The 21172-nt window shown below is 46.6% G+C and overlaps 2 protein-coding genes across 2 annotated transcripts; one reads left to right on the forward strand and one right to left on the reverse strand.

The window, feature by feature from the left end:
* The first annotated feature begins 5987 nt into the window (after positions 1-5987).
* On the forward strand, positions 5988-20824 carry LOC115335966 (pentatricopeptide repeat-containing protein 1, mitochondrial-like). Its single transcript, XM_030002367.1, has 12 exons — positions 5988-6081; positions 6162-6269; positions 7143-7260; positions 15822-16019; positions 16161-16743; positions 16972-17112; positions 17318-17536; positions 18153-18254; positions 18625-19383; positions 19631-19747; positions 20087-20269; positions 20487-20824. Exons 1-12 carry the CDS (start codon positions 6066-6068, stop codon positions 20664-20666), a joined length of 2724 nt encoding a protein of 907 aa, XP_029858227.1. The 5' UTR covers positions 5988-6065; the 3' UTR covers positions 20667-20824.
* Positions 8329-16067, reverse strand: CPSF4 (cleavage and polyadenylation specific factor 4). Its single transcript, XM_030001983.1, has 8 exons — positions 15767-16067; positions 14812-14862; positions 14155-14307; positions 13267-13362; positions 13022-13115; positions 12488-12560; positions 11510-11602; positions 8329-10157 (listed from the first exon to the last, which is right to left on the reverse strand). The coding sequence occupies exons 1-8, from the start codon at positions 15867-15869 to the stop codon at positions 10089-10091; spliced, it is 732 nt and encodes a 243-aa protein (XP_029857843.1). The 5' UTR covers positions 15870-16067; the 3' UTR covers positions 8329-10088.
* Positions 20825-21172: the final 348 nt, after the last annotated feature.

Raw genomic sequence — 21172 nt, forward strand, 5'->3', positions numbered from 1 at the left:
AAAATGTAATTAATTAAACTTTACAACTCCCCTCAGAGAGGGATAAGGAAAATGGAGAGTTGCCTTAATCCATCACCGAACTGCAGCAGACACTGGGTTAGAGGAAAGCAGCTGTTCAACAGCATGCAGCAGCACTAGAACAAGAAGAGAAGATCTCCAGGCAAAGTCACCCAGGGAATGTACCACACACCTTGTTTGCTTGAACCGTTCACTTCCACTATAGGTTAAATCCCAATTCTTGCAGATAAGAGGGTGATTTTTCTCCCCCACCCTGTACCCCAGGTTTATATCTGAGACACCTGGCAGTACACTATTCCATCTATTGAATCCCCAGCAGTGCTAAAGACCAGGGGCAGCCGCAGCCCTGAGCAGAACTGAGGGAGGCAGAAGATATAAAGCCATACAGCCACAAATTGCATCTCACAGTGCTGGAATGCTGTGCAAGCTGGTGCTTAAAGTGGAGGGAGAGTAAAGTCCCCTTAATCCCTCGCTTACTTCCCTCTCCCCTCCCCATCAGTAAATCCACACCTGTTAAAGGTCACCCTGAAATGAAATACATTTGAATACTTCCCGCTGCAGCTTGGCTCCCCTGTCCCAGTCCCCTGCGGTACCTCCCAGTTCACGCTGCAGAGCAGGAGAGGGAAGGGGGGTGCCCATGTGCCCTGCTTGAATGTCAGGGTCGCGTGGCTGAAATCCCACCCGACTCTTAGCTGATCTTTAGTGAGGAATCTCTTTCTCACCCTGGCTTTAAGATCCTTTCTTGCCGAGCGTATAGGATAACATGGCCACGGGGCAAGCCTGATTAGACAGATCTGTTATGCCACTTCCACTACCTTGGAAAAAGCTAGAATTTGATCTGGTGCAAGTTGGGGAGGGGTGCAAAGCATCACTCATTTGTGAGTGAAGTATGACAACAAAAACACAGAGGTACGTGCCGGGGGAGAATGATGCGAACAAACACGCACGCATCCACGCTGCGCCATAGAGAAGCACTGAGAAAAGGGAGAACAGATGGAGGAGCAGGTATCTTACCAACTCACTCACCAACTAATCAAACACAGCTTCAGATTCAGCTGGGAAGGTCAGATAGACAATTTCCACGCAAAGCTATGAAAGTGCTGAGTATTTTCATCAGACATAAATGTGGGAAGGGAGGAAGAGTACAAGGATTGTGCTGGAGGAACTGACAGTGGTTTCAAAGATGGTAACAAGGTGATTTTTTTAAGCCTCTGTCACAAAATTTAATTAGTCTCCAAATCCTCCCCCCGATAATATGAGGCCCATTTGTACAACCGTCCTGCTGGGCCACTCACACTTAGCCAAACAGACACATTGATAGGATGGGATTCATCACACCAGTCTTTCCCATGCTCATGAAGGCAGATCTGCTCGCACAGATCGAAGATGTGTTCAGCCCTGCCCTTCTGGATTGATACCACCATGGTTTTCCCAGTGGATACATCTCTTTCCTCTTTTTAGCATGAAGAAACTGGTTTTTACTGGTCCCTGGTTTTATTTTCATGTTTGTCTATGGGAAGCAGGCAGTCGCTGCAGCAGACTTATCTTAGTGAAAATTCTTGCTTTGGTTTTGCAAGTGTTTTAATTAACGTAAATTATTTTACAACACTTTACTACTGATAGCATGTAATTATCTCCCCACAGGTATATATTTAGCTAACCAGCAGGCTGATCAAAGACCTACAAAATGAGGTACTTTTGCAACTGACACTAGATACAAGCAAAGGCCAGCAAGATGGGACCAAAGGAGGTGGGAGGAATTCCCCCTCCCCATTCCTAAACACAGAGCTTACATTTCTCTACTTGAAAAGATAATCATAACATTAACTTACACATTTTATCAGAGGAGCATGAAGATGCACTGATACTCAAGTGCTGTGAAGGAGAAAAGAACTATGTACATGCTGAACTATTAATCATTGGTAAGCAATCTCCTTTGTAAAGTGTTTTGAGGTTGACTAAGGCAAATGGCTCTATAATAATGCAGAGCAAGCAATCTGCTTACAATCATAGGTTAACTCTCTCAACTGCTTTTGCTGGGTCAATCCCTAGGTGTTGTTATCTATGCAAGGCAGTTCACTGTTTTCCTGAGGAAGTCTGGCCATGGAAGAGATTCCAAACTCCACACGCCTTTCTCATCCTATTCAACTCGGGAGCCTGGTTTCCACTGCAAGTACAATTTTAGATGAATGAGGTTGAGACCTATGCTGAGCAGCTGTCCTGCTCTCACCACATCAAACTGTTCATACAATTAAAACCCAACAGACTGGATCAAGATACCTGGGACCATAACCTTTCTCCAAATTACTGGTTGATAAAACATGCATCTCTCCATTGAGCTTCTGGAAGTGCTAGTAGCCCATGATTTGTCTTTCTCCTTGACGGCTGCAGCTGCTTAACCTGTGCTGGTGGGAAGACATCAGATTGAAATGAGTGTTTAGGAGCCAAGAAGCATCCTGTGCCAAACCTCAGGTTTCAGAACCGTATCTGTCCACTTGTGTAGGTTTGATCCTTTATTAAAAGCACTGGGTGCTTTGTCATCAGTTTCAGTGGGCGCAGGATCAGTTAGGTAAATCCTCGTCTCTTGACCTTCTTGAAGGCCACTTTGTGCTACTTTACACACCTATGGACACTGTGTCTGCATATGACTGTAGCATCACTGACCACCAGGCCCAGGTGAGACCCCAAGTTTTCAAAGGATGGCACACAGAACAGAAAAAATGATCCCAGCCTCTAAGATCTTACAGTCTGACGGAGGTTGTGTTATGCTTTTTACTTCTCCTTTTCAGCAACTTTAATGAAGAGTGTTACTTAACTTCTCAGGCTACAACTGAATCTTTGGACTGAAAGCTGCAATATTATGTGTTACGGTTGCTACCAGAAAAAGGAAACCTCTTTCGTATCTATTGACGTCTTTCACAAAATACTCTGGGTTTTTTGAATGATGTACTCCCTATTATTTCTATGCCATTACTTATAAACTTCACAGCATTTTCTAGAGGGGTCTTCAGTAAGACGAAAACCTCAGGGCAACACTCCATTAGGCTTTTATTTTTATAGGTTGGGTTAAACCTTCTTGAAACTGGTAGGTTTAACTGCATTCCTTTATTTAGAGTAGCTGAGGGAGACATTAAGTCTGTTTCCACCCACAATGCAAGATTGCTCAAGCACCTGAAGGCTCTGGGAGGACAGTTTTGGGGAGGATATTAAAAGGAAAGAAGGTTATGTGTGGATGGACAATACAGTTCAGGTGGAGGAGGAGACAGAAAGACAGCATATTGAAACAGGCAGGGAACGGAAACTTCAAAGAGCCTGAACAATCATTGATATAAAACCTGGACTGAATACAAGAAACAGAGGGATTTGGGGTCACGTTGCTGCCTGGAGCAGGTCTGGAGCTATAAGCAAGGAAACTGGCTCTCAACTGCGTGATTTCTTCTGTGTTCAGGAAACAAGGGCTCTGAGCATTCTTGTAAGCAAACAGAAATACATTAGAAATACCTTTCTTCATCACTCCTCCTCCCCTCTGGATCAACCAACAAGACCCTGAATTTTGGCCGGCAGCACGGGTCAAAGGGAGGAAACATGTGCTGCAAAACCTCCCGCACAACTGTACCATTTAACTCTTCCTGCTTGGTTCAGGATTAAGATGGCATAAAGACAACAGCACTATTCCTCTCTTACTCTACCAGAGCGGGCAGTTCAGGCCAAGGTTTAGGTCACCGCTGTCCCTAATTGCATTGGAGATGTATCCTTGTTATGAACTTCCATTCCTACCCTAACAAACCAAATTTCCCCAGACCTTGCTATAAGCAGTTTGAGCAACTCGATGTGCTCTTCTGCTCTGCAGGGAACTCCTTAAAATGAGGCACCCACCATTGGCTTTTTTCCTGTAGGTGAATTAATCTGCCTTGCATGAGTAATCCTATTTAAAACAATAAGTTGCCTTGCAAGAATGAGGGAAGCAAGTTTGAAGCATGCTTTTATGCAAGTACTGTAAAAAGGCCACATAGTAGTTCATCAGGGGACACTTCAGCAATAAAACGACGGTTACTGGTAAGGTCCAACAATATAATAAAGGATAATTTAATAAGGGGATTTTTAACCCATTTAACAGGGACTAAATTTGGACCCCTTTCTTCAAGTGATCAGGTACACTATACTTCCCTAATCCTACTTTCTGTTAATAAGTGAAAGAAACAATAGGCGGTAATCTATTCCTTCTGCTTTTATTTTTATGTTATGGGAGAGCACTATTCAATATAAATAAATTAATTTCAGTAAAATAGAGGCTGAAGCTAGACATGTAGACCAGCCTCTGAGTAAGATGCATTACAGAGTACCATACCTCTTGAGACAACGGAGGTCCCATGCCTCAACTCATTTAATACCGGGTAAGACAAACCCTACTTTATAATGCAAGAATCCTGCAGTGGCAGGAGGAAGGCATGTAAGACTCTGCGACCTAAGAGAAGTAAAAGCTGTGGAGATTAGTAGCTCAGTGTCTATGTAGGAGCCCTGTGGGCCCCCTTCAGCGTCCTTACTCTAGTCTTCATCGTCTCTGATCCGTTCTAACAGTCCTCTGTGGAACGGAGATTTAATATCTAGGAAATGTGGGGTCCTGGCTGACCTGTCAGAAACAGCGGTGGATGGCTGCTCCCTGTTTACTGCTGTATCACTTTGCTTTTCACATTCACCACAATAAACAACAACAAAACCTGACACTATTTTATGAACCTGAATGATAACGCTTTAAAACCTCTAGAGGTCAGGCTAATGAGAGCATCTTTCCAGCAGCTGCATTCTGCTAAGTGCGAGTGACACCTGCTGGAGTCCTCTCCCCAATAACCCACCCTGCTCCCACCACAGCCAGCTCTGCAGGTGTTTGGTCTGCCCAGGGGGGCACCTTCTGGGGGTCTGTGTGTGCTAAATCCCCCAGAAAGACGCTTGGGAACAAGAAATAGGTCTGGGTGGCTCTTTCCTATTTTGCAGGATGGCAAAAGTTGTCTTTATCCACACATTACCTCTTTCACCACTCTGGTTATGCAGGTTTACTTCCACCATATACCCAGACCCTGCCTCTCCTTTTGCCTTTGACATCCTTCCAGAGGAGCTGTAGTAAAATGCAGCATATTACCACAGGGAAAAGACCTGAGTGGGCACTGAAATGGGACCACACGATACGTTATTCACCTGTCACCTAATCCCTGTGAAAAATACAGGCTAACATTCCTCCTCTCGCCTTGAAGCCACCTAAGAAGGCTGCAGGAGAGGGCAGGTGACCCCTGGAAGAGGTCTGAGAAGCCCTCACTTCTTACGTTACAATATACAATAACAAATTTAAATGTATGTTGCAGTATATATTATCTGTGAAGGCACATTTACAGTGTTAAGAGTTGCCACTTCTTCAGAGCACGTTGGAAAAGGTTGATTCGTGGGACATCAGCAGCCCCCAGAAGACTGCTGATGAAGTCTCGTGACGGTGCTGATGAAGACCTGTGAATTTTTCTCTCTACTGTTTTCACAATCTGCAGGAGCCTTCACCTCTGCAGCCCTGGCAAGCCGCTGGCACCCGACAGACCGCAACGTACGGCGGGGATGAAGGAGCAAGGTGCTGGCCTGTCCTGGGGCATCGGAGGACAGCCTGCACACGTCACGGAGCGTCGGCTGGGCCAGCGTCTCCTGACAAGGGTCCCGGCCGCTGAGGAGGCCTGCTGGAGCAGGACAGGGAGGGAAAACCCCTCAGGGTGCCCCCAGCCCTGTGACAGGCCCTCAGACACACAGGCCTCGACGCAGCGCCTGTGGCAACTGAGGCAAAGTGTGCAGCCCCCATTAGGGAACCGACCCCCCCCCTCGGTGAGGAGATGGGGAAGGGGACAAGGCGACACCAGGGCCAACACCTCCTCAGCGCGACCCGCCCAACATGGCGCCGGCCCTTCGCCACCCGCCCCGACATCCGGGAATCCCGCCTGACCTTCTTCCCGTGAGCCTCAGCGGCCCGCCCCTTCCCGCCTTCCCCCGCGGCGGCGCAGAGCAGCAGCGGCAAGATGGCGCAGCCGCCGGGTGAGTGAGGTGGGCCGCCAAGGTGACCGCGGCTCTTTCCCTCCCTTCCCCTCTGACCGGGCTGTGTCTCTGTGCCGCAGTTCCTCTCAAGGACATGAAGCTGATGGACGTGAAGCTGGGCCAGCTGCCCACCTGGCTGGCCATGAGAGACTTCACCCCCCGTGGCATCGTGGGGGCCCTGCGAAGAGGTGAGGGGGGCTGAGGGGAGGGGGCCCGCCCGCCCTGCCGAAACAGCTCCGCACCCCCTCGGCCGGCGAAGACCTGGAGGGTGTGAATCCCTTCTCTTGACGGAGCTAGGCAGATCAGTGCATAAGCATCTCTGGCTGCTGGAGCGGATCTTGGCCGTGGCAGAGGGATCCGGCAGTAGAGGGGCTGCTTCGGGGCGATTTTTGCTTTTCCAAAACAGTGCCTCCTGTTGCGTCTTGTGCTCCCATCTGTAAATTTGTTTCTCGCGTGGGCTTTATCCACCAGAGGTCTGTTTTCAGTACTCCTTCTGGTATAAAGAGGAAATATGGTGACCTTAGTCCTCAGCCTACTTGCTGAAAATCTTGAGGTTTCCCAATATCACAAGTAAATTTAAAAAGAAAGCAAGTGATCCCTAAAGATGGTAAGAAAGGACACAGGGCTTTTACAGATCACTTGGCGAAAATTTTGACTGATGCCCTTTGCTGTAGATACAGATGTGGCATTCGGGCAGATTTAAACACAGAATATCAAAGGCAAGTGTCTACATAATGTATATACACTAGTGTGAAAGAATTAGATAATTCCAAAGAATTAGATAATTCCAAAGCAGCTTGAGCTCATGAAGGTCACAATAATGTTTAGGGAAAAATGCTAATGGGCTTTTTTTTCCCTTTTTTTTAGGGCGTAGCGCTACTAACGTGAGTTCACCTTGCTTAACTAACACACAGGTTGTCTTCTCTCAGACTTGCTTCTGAGACCCTCAGATGTTTCATTAGAAACAATTTCCTGAAGTTCTGTGAAACCGGTCTGCTTCTTTCTGAGACAGAAGAATACGCAGCTCATCTGGCTGCTACGAAAACTTTTCTCCTACACAGGTTACGACAGATACTACAATAAATATATCAACGTCAAGAAAGGGGGGGCTTGGTGGTATCTCGATGGTGCTTGCTGGTTATGTTGTTGTCAGCTACATCTGGAGCTACAGTCACCTGAGTAAGTAAAAGCAATATGGCTGAGTGCGTATAGTGCAGCTTGAAAGAGTGCTTGGGGCAATAAAAACAATTAATCTGCTGCTGCTTTTAGAAATAAAATGAAGGACACTGCTAACCATTGCTGCTTGAATCCGAGAGTGTGGGCAAGCAAAGTCCTTTTAGCCATAGGGAACCTGAATGCTTAAGTTATCAGATGGCCAATATTTTCTTGGTGACAAAGAAAACTTAGATCTTGTTGCCTGTCTGACCTGACAGTACTTAGAAACTACATGCTCTGATTTTTGTGGAGTGCTTTTTTTCCTGTAATTTCAGGTGTGGTGGTTTTTTTTCTTGTGACTTCAGTAAAATTAACTTGTTTTACTTTGAATGATACAGAGCATGACCGCCACAGGAAGTACCACTGAAGTGTGAATTTCAGAAAGTGAAGGTACAGCTCTTGAACAGACTTGGCTACTGGAACAGTTACCCTGACAGAAGACATCAGAACTATTCATATTAAAAACTGTACTATTATGACCAATAATAAAGTGCATACACGCTACGTTTACTGAGTTGACACTCATAGCTGGCTTGTTAATTGTACTGTGCAAATGAGTTTGTTGTCTTAAGACTTTCAGCCCTGAAGGCTAAGTTCAGAGATGGTTGGGAAAACATCTGCTACTTGGGTTACATTATGAACTGGGGAAAACTATTACAATCAATTCCTATTTAACTGTTTAATAAAAGTAAAAAAGCATTGGTTTGCTTCTTAATGGCCATTATGTACAGGTTGGACAACTAGCTGAAAGGAGGTAATATTTTGATTTGAAAGAATATCTGAGCTTTAGGTGGCTTGTTGGTGTGGCCATGTGTTTCTCAGTCAGGCTGTCACCTGGGGACTGTAGGTGTTTGGGCAGTTTTCCATCATTTTGGAGCGCTGTCTTGAGACGAGATTGGTTTAGCTTTAAGGAGTTCTGCAACTCCCATTCTGTCAGTGGGATTCTAATGCTTCTTACCTCCGATAACCCAAAATTTCTATCAAAACGCTGCCTACTTTCATTGCTAAAAGAAGCTCAAAGGTTATTCTGAATGGGTATGAGCTTAAAAGAACTTTAATGGTCCATGAAGTTAAAATGAAGGAAGACTTTGCTTCTTGACTTAAACGCAGCGGTGAGAAGTTTAACAGAGACACGATGTGGATAAATGGAGCTTAAAGGAGCATCTGTGGGTTTGGCCCCTGCTGAGAACCTTCCTCGAGCACGCCCCTAAGCAAGTGCATCCCACTGTCCCAACACTACCTGCTGACACTTGCAACTGCAGCTGGGCATTGCAGGTACAGCCTGCAGGATCCTTTTCTGAATAGGAGGGAGAGTGAAAACCACTTCTTGAGGCATATGAAGATTCTCAAGAGCTTCAGTGGTAACAGGAAATCTTTCAGTTTCAGAAAACATCTGTTCAGATAGTGAAGACCAGAAAATCTTGAACTAGATTGGGAAGGTAGCCAGACACCGAAGTGTCTTGGTTCCTTTTACACGTGCCTAGTTAAACACAGATAATGCATCTCGAATTTTGGCCACTGTGAGAAGTGTCTGATGGTCTGTCATACCATAGTCACTTAGATGTGAAACTTCTATTTTGACTGACTCCGACTCGCCACAGTGAAATAACCACAGTCATTCAAACCAACATAGGCTCTGGTCACTTCTCTTAATCTAGTCATACGACCTTGTTCTTAAAAAAAATAAATTCACAGCCAGCTTTTTCTGTCAGTACATTTCAATAAAAACAAAGTATAAAGGCAGTCAGCACATGAAAGATGGGTTAGAATCAATAAGGCTCACATTGTAGGTGCACTTTTTTTTTTTTAATTCACATTTTATCATTGGCCCTTTTGAAATAGTCTTCTCACAAAATGAATGGGTTTTGGCTTGGAAAAATTGCTCTCAGAAGAATGCTCTACCACTTTTAAAAGCGGTATTCTCTAAGAATACACATCTCCACTTCTTGGTCTTCTCTAGGCTATGGAAATACCTGCTCAGTGTGAGCTGGACAATGTGGGGGCTGAGACAAGGCTCTTCTATTCCTACTCTTTAAGCCGTGTTCATTTCCCTCCTTGCTTTTTGCAAATGGAAAATGAGCACAGATGCGGCTTTCCTACAATTGTTGTTCCTATTGTTTGGCTAACCACAGAGATGCCAATTTATTCTCCCCTTGATCGGTTCTCACCCAGAAGATTAATTTCTAACCTTCAGTATAGCAAGAAGCACAGAAACAAAGCAAGTGGACGAGAGTTTTACAGCCTGATGTACATGGTGTGTTAAGTCAGCCACCAGGACAAGCTTATCGACTACAACAGGCTGGACCTGGGAACACAACTTCGGTTTTTAAGAGCTACAGGACAGCAGAATCCCTGCTTCCTCACTGAAGGGAAGGCATTTCAAGCATTAGCTTTCCCAGTCAGTCTTCCTGCTTCCACAGGGAGGGCTGAAACGCTGCAGGTTCTCCAAAGAGAAGTGGCAGAAGGAAAACACTTTAAAGAAACACTGGCGTAAGATGCGTTTACGTAGACTGCTGCACCGGTGAGGGGTTTGCACATCTATTGGCTTTTAGATCTACCTTTCACAAGGGCTCAATGAAAATAGGCGGAGGCCAAAATCTATTTTAAAAAGGTTAAAACATAAAAAAAAGTTGTGGACAATTACAAAAACGTTGCTTAGCAGCAGCCAGCCTCTGACCAGTTCTTTCAGTAATGGCATTAAAAAACAACCTGATTAATAGTTCAAGACATAGTACTAGGCAGAAACCTTTTCTCAGTGTTAATAGCTCCCTTGCACTCTTCGTTTTGCTCTTTCACTGTCCACTGAGAAAGGCCAGATGTCCTTTGGTGCATCTGTTGGCATAATGACCTTTTTCACCACACTAAAAGAGAGAGAGAGAGAGGAATTATTACACATTTACAGCTTTTTTCCTCTAGCTGCCTTAGCCGGCAACTGTCCCAATTTGGAAGCTTTTCCGCATATGGAATATGCAGCATTTAGCAGGTGAAATGAAACATGGTGTCACAAGGGACACCATTTATGGGCTATTTCCACTCCTTGGAGCAAAAGCTGCTTCTGTGCTGAGAGCAACCTGATGCCACGTTGTTATAATGCACTACAAAGGAGAGAGCTCTCAGTGCACCACTACAAACAACAAAGGGCTGTAACACACAAGAATTTCAACACTGGAGGCTTCCAAGACTACTCCCTCTGATAAGCACTACATCAGAGATCTATGGGGACTCTCCTGATCAGTTATCCTGAATTAGACAAAGAAAAATGCACCTGAACAAGAGATTCATGACTTTGCACCTTGAAGCTATTCAAGCCCAGAGAGAAATGCCAGGATCTGGTGCAACAGCATGCTTCAGATACGTAATTTACTTGCAGCTAAAATAATAAGCAGCTATTAAAGGTTTTCAGTGAAATGGATTCAGCTACTTAATATCCCTGTCCAATCACAGTAATTTTTACCCAAACAAGCACTAAGGCACAGAAGTTGGCAGGTACAACAATGTAACTGTCAAAGCTGATGGGACAGGAAGATTCTTTGCCCTTTTCTAGTTGGGTTGGGGCTTTTGTGGAAAAATAAAGAGAGATGGAAGCTCAATGTGTCAAAGTTTTACTGGTGCTCCTTAATGAGCAACCAAGGTGAATAGCTCATTCCTTGGTTTGACAGCAATGGGGTGCATTTACAGCTGAAATGCTGAACAGTCTTTGCATATTCAATTTCTGTTACTCGCAAGGACCTTCCAGGCTAACGGGAGATGAAAATCTTTCTACAGTCACCAAGTGTAAGCAAATTAACTCATGAGACAAAACTAGTATTAACTCTTACTTTGAAATCTACAGTTCAGCAGTCTCCTTTAACTGTCTTTGTGGTAGTTTCCTATTTATTAGCAGATGAGCAAAGTCTGTCCTACAACAGCCTTAATTGTCACAGCAAGTCCGTGAGCTGGCAAACCAGCGACCTAGAGGCCTCAGAACTCAATGCCAATTCCCACAGCTGTATCCACGCACCAAAACACAATGTCTATTGAGCAGAGCACACATTTCATGAACCTGTTTACACAGCGAAAAAACCTTTTGCAGGACCAACACCCCATGTTCCTTTGCCCATGACAAGCAACCAGCAGGAAAGCAGCATGACGTAGTCCAGGTGACGTGCACTCTGTACTTCTTAAATCTAGCACCCTCTGCTTTCCCTCCTCGTCTCCCTCCCCTCTGAATTACCTTGTAGCAGGTGACCTGCTCCAACGGCCGGGGTCCTCTGTTCCCAGTGTTGTTGTTTTGAGACTGCATGACTCCAATGACTTGGGGTGTCCTCTGTTGGTTAGGAGAAGAGTTCTGACTTGTTAAGTGCATCAAGGATAAAGACCTTTATGGTTGTTATTTTGTTAAGAAGGGAAAAGAGCACCCCATATATCAAATGATCAATTTTCCTCCAAATCTGTGTGTGGGTGCTCTGCCAGCTGGAGCACCAGAGAGAAGAAATCAAGCAGTGAGGCTTACAAAGCCCAGAGATCCTGCTTTTCTCTGGAAAGCAGATTTAGAGAGTAGGTTTAGGCTGCTAAAATACCACTGTTATCCCTGAGAGATGTCACGCAGATTACAAAAACTAGCAGATTGCTGCACAAGCACATATGATGTGTTTCTATGTAATGTGGGAGCATTCTGTGACTACATATCCATGTAAAGTTGGAGCAATTGTAGGGCTTTCATCGCTATAATGGCACTCGGGGTTTCTCACTGCTTAATTCTTGCATAGCACCCTCCCTTCCAGGCAGTGCCCCAAGCAACAGAACTGCCACTGCTGGCCTCTGAGCTGGAGGACAGTACTAATGACTGAGAAGGTTAACCAAGGCGAGGGGAGCAACAGAACAAAGCAAAACACCACAGTCCCAGGACAAAGGCAGCAGCAGTCCATTGTGATCAGACAGCGGACATTAGAGGGCTGGGAAGAGGAAAGAGAAGGGACGGTGCTTCGTGATTTATTAGGATTTGTCTCCAAGTTCTTACTTACAAAAGACTATCACACCCTGTTGTAAAATAGGAGACGTTTTCCCTCATTCAGTGAGTCTTTCTCCAAGACTTTCCAGCAAACCGGATCCAGGTGTCCAGTTTTGACCACTAGACAATATACCCTCTTTTAAAGCACTGTGGGAAATGCTTTGAGGGTGGGCGTGTAGGGGAGGCAGGGGAATTGTGTACCTTTTGCTGTGTTTGTGTCGGTTGAGGCAGTGGTGGTTGCTCTGTGGTTCCCATTGGCAGTTCAAACCGAGGGCTGGTTTAGATGGAAACAAGAAAATTGATTCTCAAATCATATGCCAACGTTTTACCATCAGCTCAGTCAAGTAACTCCAAACAACAAAACAAACATTCAGCCAATTAAATTTGGCTCACAGGAAATGGACCTCCCCCTCCCCACTCCTCTTTGCATTCTGATGCTAGCAATTACGTATACAAAAACGACAATCGAGTACGTAGCACATCCCTCTACCTGTAAGGTATTCTGGAATGTAAACCCATGTGATCCCACTGCACTGGTGGCATCCGATCACCACTCTAGAGTCTTACTGGTAACTCCCTGAAGAGGCGCTGCCCCATATCCTCAAATAGGTACAACAAACTAAACATTGGCCAAATCTCCAAAGCCATTGGGAAGCACTGGAGCAGCCTCCTTTGACATACACCGGATTACAAGGGAAACACGAGATTACAGGAGAAGCCTGGAAGCATACTCACTGCATGAATTTACAGGTAGGCCCCTCTGGACAGAATCCTACTAGGTAATTCACACAAATGACTCTTCGAGTGTGTCGGTGTCTGCAGAGGGGACCTGCAACACAAAGCTCAGTAGTTCACGTTCCACATATACGTACCCCAGCGCTCAGCAGTAGCAGGTACACAAGCAGATCATGCAAAGAAAGAATAGCAACACCCTACCCTTGATTATAGCCACAGAAGCAGCAACTGTGTGACATACATACCATGTTTACAGAAGCCTCTGTCATACCAGGGACAGTCTTTGATCTTAGACTCCGGGTCAATGTGCAAGAATGGACATTCTTTGTTACTGCATTCCCCTGTACCAAAGGCAAACACACTTCTTAGTCAATTGTGCAGGTTCAAGATCAAATGACTCTCAAAACATTACCTGGATCATGTAGCTCCCACAAAGCTGTTACCAACATTTATAAGTTCAGGCACAACAGTCTTACTGCCTGCCTTAACCTAGATGAAGAACACCAAGGACTCGCCCCCGGTGAATAACGTTCTACCAGACTGGATTATTTATGTGTGCTTTTAAAAACAATGCGGAAACTAAATTTGAAAGAGCAGTCATGATAACAAAAACCAAACATTTAGTGCACCAGAAGCGTGGAGAAACTACAAATTGCGCACTAACCTCAATCCAAGGAAACCTACAAGACTGTAAGTTTCTGACAGCAAGTTGCCTCATTATGTCCAGATCTCCAGAGCTGGAAAGCAAGTGCATAAAAGTTTTGCACCCCCATGCCCTCTGCTGCTCATCAACTCCCCAAAATAAGAGTCATGCAAAGACCAACTGCTCAGCCTACTCATCTCATGCCCAAAACAGAACATAAGGCATAAAACCCAGTAAAAACTTGGAACTTCCCCCCTCTTCCCCCAAGGGACAAGCTCTTGAGAGAGAAGACTTCTATGATAAGTCACAAATTTTGGGGGATAATAAGGTGAAGGACTAAGCAGATCTGAAAAATTACAATCTAACGGTATCATCGGACACAGATGAACTGTAATGCTCTGAAGACGGACAAGAGGGATGTATCAGGATCCTCTTCACTAGACTCCCACGCCAGCAAGGAACACTAAGTAGGAGCTACAATGCCCCTTACCAAATTTGGAGTAGAAGTAACACTCAGGCATCTTGGTCATGTCATACTCGTGCAGAAACTCGCATTGGTCTCCCTTTTTGCACAGTCCTCGTAGCCAGTGTTTGCAAACAACTGTCTTTTCCCCGCTGATGTGTCGGAACGGGCACATGCCTCCTGCAGAAGGATGGGGCAAGGAGAAGGCAAAAAAGAACAATTAAAACCAGCGGCACAAGAAGGCACAGGGCAACAGCAACACTTTGTTCCCCTCTGCAAGAGGTCTTTCAGAAGACATCACTTTTTCTTATGAATTCAGCCTTTAGTGGCAATAGCAAAACTGGGAGTTCCAGACAAGTCTTACGTTACTCTCTAACGAGCTAAGCAACATAGTCTCCAGCTCTTAATTCTGGCAACCATGAACCACAGCAGCTAATACAGGCACATCCACAGCAACGTCTGCGCGTGGTAAGTTCAAGCCTTCCTTTACCGGTAGCTTTTTTTATTCACCTCCCAACTTCTTGCAAACACCACCATTATTTCACAACTGCTGCAGTTACTCGAACATCCTTCAGTTTTATCCTCAATCTAGGTTATCCCCTCATCTTTACAAAAAAGAAGAGTACTGTAGACAGTGCTAGAAAATCTAGTTCCCCCCCCAGTTTTATTGGAAATATTACTTGCCTTTTCCACAGGCTGCTTTTAAAAAAAATTCACAGACAGCTGCGCCTGATTCTGCAGAGAGAACATAGAAACATAATTCATTTTAACAAAGTTTCGTGACAACTTTTAAAATACTTCCTTCCCCACCAAGACACTCTGGTCCTCAACATCAAAAGAAAAACAGCGTTTTGGTTTGGGAAATTTACTTTCCTACGTAAGTTCCTTGTTCAAGTCTGGCCCTCGCAAATACCTGTATTCTTCTTGGGGGACACCAAGGGGAATTTGCAGAGGTGCTTGTTTTGCTTTTCAGATACTTAGGTTTTGTTGACTGGGTTTTCTTGCGCTGTTAGGTCAATCATGTCAGTAAACTCTGTATTTACAGACCTAGCAACGACAGTCTTAGATTTTTTGACCAGAACAGCCTGAAACAACCATTAGCGTGTTATCCCTTGCTGATCCTGACCAACAGAAACCACAACGTTTGAGGGAGTTAAAACACAAGTTTAGTAGCCTGGCCAGAAAATTTCAGCAAACGGTGAGTCCCCTAAGACTACCCGTGCCAGATTATTAGACTGGAGGAAAAGGTTTAGAGACCGGGCCAGGGATATACCTAAAGACAAAGTCTCCCTGCCATCGCAATGCCTCATCTATCAAAAGGGAATGAAAAAAAATAATAAAGTATCGTGCAGGACAGCAATGTTTATTCATGATAATGCCTCAACTTTCATTTTCCAGCCTGGCTGGCTACTAACTACAGCCTTCGTTAAGTAGGAAAGACAAACACCCGGATTAAGACAGAAACCTCGCAGGGAGCGCAGAAGTTGGGCGGACCTACGCAGGAGACCTGAGCAAGGTGCTCAGATCCCCTCAAACCTCCCTCCCTCACCGCCCCGACCCACCCCCGACAGGCAACAAGAGCCTTCCCCGAGCACCCCGGGGAAGAAGGAGCCGCGCAGCGCCCGGTGCCCGCACGCACTGTCCATGCCGGGAAAGGGCAACGGCTGCGCCCCCAGCTGCTGTTCCACGGCCAGTTCCAGGTCGAACTTGATGTGGTCCACGCTGGCGATGAGCTCCTGCATGGTGGCGGCTGGGGGGCGGCGGCAGCGGGAAGGAAGGGGAGGTATGGTGGCGGTGGCGGCGGTAGCGGGTGGCGGCAGTGGTGGCAGCGGGCGGCCGGGCCCGGGCTGGCCCGGCCCGGCCCGCTCCGCTCCTCGCCGGCAGCGCCTGAGGTGAGGGGAGGAGGCGGCGGCGGCAGCACCTCGCCGCCCCGCGCCGCCCTCCCGCGGAATGCCGGGAGTCACCTCTGACCTTACCGCCCGGCGGGCAGCGCGCGCGCGCCCCGCCCTCCCCCGGCTCTCTCCACCAACCAGCTGGGCGCAAGCTCCGTTTCGTTCCCGCCCCTTCCGTTCCGCGCAGGCGGCGCTGGTTGAGGGGAGCGGGGACCGGGCCCGTCCCGTCCCCGCTCCGCCGCCTCCTCCCGCTGGCTGCGGGCACGCCATGAGGTCTGTGCGGCTCCTTTTCGCCTCGCGGTGCCGTTGGGTCTCCTCCGGTCTCCCGTCGGGGCGGTGGGCAGGCCCCGAGCAGCCCGGGAAGGCGCCGCGCCTGCTCCGGTCCCCGGGTGAGGGGCCGCTGAACGGCTGGAGGCCGTTCCGCTCCTCACAGGCGTCCTGCAAGCCGCCCGGTAGCGACCTGAGAGAGGGCGAAGCCGGCAGCAGCGCTGAAGCTGTTGGGGAGGAGGAGGAGGAGGAGGATGAAGGCGTGGAGTTCGGGACGCTGTCTAATAAATTTTCTTCTCGAAAATATTATCACAAAACCACATCACGCTTTCAGAATTTAAAGCTTCAAGGAGAGGGAGAGGGAGAGGAAGAACCGGAAAGAAAGCCTCGACGCGGTCCCAGGAACACCCCGTATTGGTACTTCTTAAAATGCAAAGCCCTCATCAAAGACGACAAGGTGTGTTCCCAGCTCTTCGCTTAATTGGTTTTTAATAGCATTGATGAAAGATGCAACTCTGTCCCATCTGTATCATCCTATCGCTTAGTATCTTCACAGAAAGAAGTAAAATAAGAATTAGTGAGGAATCCCGTGCTCTGTGGGCCTTCTACTGCGACCGGCCCACAGCTGCTTATGTTAATATCCATTGTAATTGATTCTCATCCTGGATTTTCCTCTTCCCTGTAGCTGGCAGAGGCTCTGGAGCTGTTTGAGGTGCAGATGCTGAAGGAAGAGCGTGTGTGGCCGGAAGAAAGCAATTACACTGTTCTAATTGGCGGCTGTGGCAGGGTTGGCTATGTGAAAAAGGCATTCAAGCTCTACAATGATGTAGGTTTACGTTCTCCCCTCTCTCAGACCTTCATTACGTGTTCTAAGATGAAACCAATTCAAGCATTTGGTCACGTTGCTTTGTGTCCAAAATGCCTTTGAGTTACTGTTTGCACCTTCTTAGCCTGAAACTAAAAAATAAGTGAAGAAATTCTACAAGTCCTTTCCTAAAAAGCCAGTTCAAATTTTTCTTCTCTTCCCTTAGATGAAAAAACGAGGCTTAACTCCCACCGAGGCCACTTACACAGCCCTGTTCAATGCCTGTGCCGAATCGCCGTGGAAAGACTCCGGCCTGCAGAGCGCTCTCAAATTACGGCAGCAGCTAAAGAGCAAAAACGAAGAGCTGAACCTGATCACCTACCATGCGCTGCTGAAGGTCTGTGCCCTGTGCTCAGATCTCAGGATGTGCTTCGATGTACTGAAGGTAAATATGTGACTTTTCTCCTATTAAGTGTATTCTGCTCTGGTTAAAGCTCCTGGAAGTTGCCGTATTGCGTAGACTTTTTTTATTTCACTTCCAGCAGAGGTGGTTACAGGTCACGTGTTTACATTTCATTGATCCTTGGTCTCATACAATGGTACATACCAAATATTAAGCTTAAGTACATAAAAGGAGGCAGCTGCAGAGGTTGGCTTTTAAACTCTGGTCAGGTGTGTCAAAGACTTATCGAACAAAGTTTTTGTGGGGTTTGCAGCTACTGTGTCTGTCTCCGTTCCTCGTTTTGAAGACCCATATATTGATACCTAGCTCCTTTTAAAGCTCTTACAGCAGCTCTTCTCGGAAGAATAGCTAAAAGGATTGCGGTTCCTGCCCCAAATTCCCTGTAGCTCCCATCAGGGAGAAGCTAGGATCTGTGCAGGCGTTTCAGGGCTCTCTTTCTGCTGGAGCAATCGTTCTGCTCACAGCACTGGGAGTTCACCCAATGCTTTGTTGCTGCTGTATCCCCAGAAGACAACAGCAGTATTTGAGCTTCGCAACCAGCTGCGACAGACTCTTTGTCTGATAACTGGGAAGTTTAATGCTCTCTCTGCTTTTCTAGGAAATCGTGCACAAGGGCCATGTTCTCACAGCCGAGACCTTCAGCTTCCTTCTTATGGGCTGCATAAAAGACAGTGAAAATGGCTTCCGATATGCCTTACAGGTTTGTCGTCATGTTCTAAGTGGGGAGGAAAAAGTGCTTCTGTATTGTAACTTGTCACTTGAACGCACAGGAAGCAGTGGGTTGCTCAGAGCTGATGAAATAGGAGGAGTTCAGCTCTTCCTAGGAGAAGTTCTGTAAACTAGACTTCCATCAGGATGTCTTGTACACTGGTAAACTGCCCCGGGTGATCTCGCAGGCCTGTACTAGCTCAAGGTGGCTGTTCACTGTCCAGTGGCATCTCACCTCATCATGCTGTAAACTCGCTCCTTTTCTGCAAGCAGATACCGCTAACAGATAACACTTACTTCTGCTAGAAGTGCTCCTGTTACTTAATATCACATACATCTGGTGTTTATCTTCCCCTCTTCAGGTTTGGAAACAAATGACTAAACTTGGAATAAAGGGCGACAGCCACACGTACAATTTGATGCTGCGTGCTGCGAGAGACTGTGGGATAGGCGATCCAGTCGTGGCTTCTGAACTCCTGCTCAGGTCCACCGATGAGAACTCATCTCAGCTAAGGCTTGCACCCGGGAGGCAGAAGGAAAAGGTGAAAAATCGGAGGAAGAAGGGAACTGAGAATGCAGCTGCTGTCCAGCTAGATGTGGAAGCCATGGAAAAGCAATTATTTCAGGAGAGTTCAGTGGAGGCTGAAGAACTGATCCAGCAACAAAATAAAGATGTGAATCAGACTGAAACAGAACCAGCTGCTCTCGGCAGCCCCAACGTAGCTCACAGCAGGATGGGAGCGTTGACGAGGAGAGGCCAGAAGGAGATGAAACAGGAACAAGCACGCCTAAGCCAGAAGCTGCATTTCTGCAACCTGCCCAACTTGCTGGATTCCAGGATGCCTGACGCAGCTGTGGTTTCCCTGGGGACAGTGGCCACACCGTCCGATCGACTGGCTTTGATGGGGGACGTGGAGGGCTTCTTGAATAAAATGAAAGAGGACAATGCAGAGCCCAACATTAAAACATTTACGTTACTGGCTGAGCTGGTGGAGCCCCAAAGCACCTCAGAGTCCTCTTTGCTGGCATGCTTAGATGAGTGTAAAGTGAAAGCAGATGTGACCTTCTTTAACACTTTAATAAGGAAGAAAAGTAAACAGGGAGACTTGGAAGGAGCAAAGGTGAGAAAAAAAACCCTCAGCCCTGTCACCATCTCCTTGCCTCAGGCCTCTGGCAGTACCTGTCTTTTGCTGAGAGACCCGTTTCTCTCTGCACAATAGAAACGGAGATCTCGCGCTGTTTTCCGCAAACTAGCGCTTGGTTTAATTTCCAAGTGTTCATGGACTCCGTTCTAGCACATTCAGCGCTCTGTCTAGAAAGCTACAGTGAGACTTTTTGGAAACTGATGTCAACCCTTGTATCTTGCAGAGTGTGCTGCCAGCCCTAGTGAAGAGGGGACTATCGCCTAACCTCCAGACCTTTTGTAACCTGGCGATCGCTTGCCACCAAGAGAAGGATGGACTGCAGTTACTCTCAGATATGAAGGTAATCAAAAAACCTCTGCTGCTTGGGGTTCGAGCTGCAGGAAGAGGCAAAGCGAAGCATTAACGCTTCCAAAAAGACCTGCTGAGGTTTCTGTGGCGAGTGGTTGTGTTCTCACTCCAAAACCATGCAACTCTAGAATAGCTGCCAGCTCAGGTGGTCTGTCATCTGCCTGCGCTGGGACAGGAGAGGGCTCACAGGAAGGGGTGTGCTGGCACCGCCAAAGCTGCTACACGGGTCCCAGAGTGAGAGCTGTGCTCCTTGTGTAAGAAGTGCCTGTGCACCTTTTCCTTCTCTAGCTAGCAGATGAACAACTTTAACTGTAGTGTTTGTTGTTTCCAGAGGTCTGGAGTAACTCCCAACAAGTATATCTACAGCACCCTCATTGCTGCCGCTGTGAGGCAGCTGGATTACAGTTACCTCACAGAGATCCTGCGAGACATGAGGAATAACCAAGTGCCTCCCAATGAGGTTATCATACGCCAGCTGGAGTTCGCAGCACAGTACCCTCCGAAATTTGACAGGGTAAGTAGCCACGACTGGTCAGTGTGAAGGCATCGGGAAGGACACCAACAAGGGAGGGGAAATGTAGACATCTGCCTAAGTCTTTTTCCTTTGGACTTGTCCGATCTGGCTGACAGTTACTTGATAGCCATTTCTTTAGTAGCATACCAGTAGCATGCTGGCATTGAAACGAGTTCTGTTCTAATAGAAACTTGTTTTGTTGGATTTCTGTTTGCAGTATAAGTCAAAGAACCCATACCTGGAGAAAATTGACGGTTTCCGTGGCTACTACTATCGGTGGTTAAAAGTAATGGCAGGAGAGGAGACCCCCCACCCCTGGGAAAAATACAGAACAGTGAAACGTGCGGTAGATGACAATAAGGAAGAGGCTGTGCAGGAGCAGCCAGGGCAGAAGTAGCAGCGAGCAGGATGCTGAAGTCCTGCATCTTCCTTGTACTTAAAGGACTTGCTCCCTTAAACTGTCTTGTAGTAAAGCTGCTTTGTATTTCCATGAACCCAAGTTCTTGTGGTAACTACATAATAAAATACTTGTCCTTTGTTTTAAGGAGAAGCAAATACATTTTCAGGGAGTTTCCTTAAACTGCAGAGGATTAGGTAGGTTGTAGTTTAGCAAACCCTGTGCTCAACGAGGAAGAAGCAAAATCAGATTTAACAGTGGTTTAGCTTCGTGCTAGTTTTGTCTCTTTCCTGGGTGTATCTGGGCACTTAACATGTGACCTGTAAGTCTCTATAGGCTGCTGGCATTCCTGAATGGATCTGCGCACTAATTACACTAATAATTACAAACCTTAGCAGAGAGTTCCAGTGAAATTTAGCTTCCTTCTACACAAGATCAGGGGTGAATCTGAATCAGACTGGACATTTGAGAACTGTATTACTTCCTTTCCACACAGCCTTTTAAAT

This window comes from Aquila chrysaetos, chromosome 25 (assembly GCF_900496995.4).
Source record: "Aquila chrysaetos chrysaetos chromosome 25, bAquChr1.4, whole genome shotgun sequence".
In the NCBI taxonomy this organism is placed as follows: domain Eukaryota; kingdom Metazoa; phylum Chordata; class Aves; order Accipitriformes; family Accipitridae; genus Aquila; species Aquila chrysaetos.

Coding starts and splice junctions, on each gene's coding strand:
- LOC115335966 (XM_030002367.1), top strand. Junction 7,261..15,821: donor CTGGAGCTACAGTCACCTGA/GTAAGTAAAAGC, acceptor TTCCACGGCCAG/TTCCAGGTCGAACTTGATGT. Junction 17,537..18,152: donor TGTGCTTCGATGTACTGAAG/GTAAATATGTGA, acceptor CTGCTTTTCTAG/GAAATCGTGCACAAGGGCCA.
- CPSF4 (XM_030001983.1), bottom strand. CDS start 15,869: ATGCAGGAGCTCATCGCCAGCGTGGACCACATCAAGTTCGACCTGGAA. Junction 14,863..15,766: donor GCCCTTTCCCGGCATGGACA/GTGCGTGCGGGC, acceptor TTCTCTCTGCAG/AATCAGGCGCAGCTGTCTGT. Junction 13,116..13,266: donor CAGAGGCTTCTGTAAACATG/GTATGTATGTCA, acceptor TTTGTGTTGCAG/GTCCCCTCTGCAGACACCGA.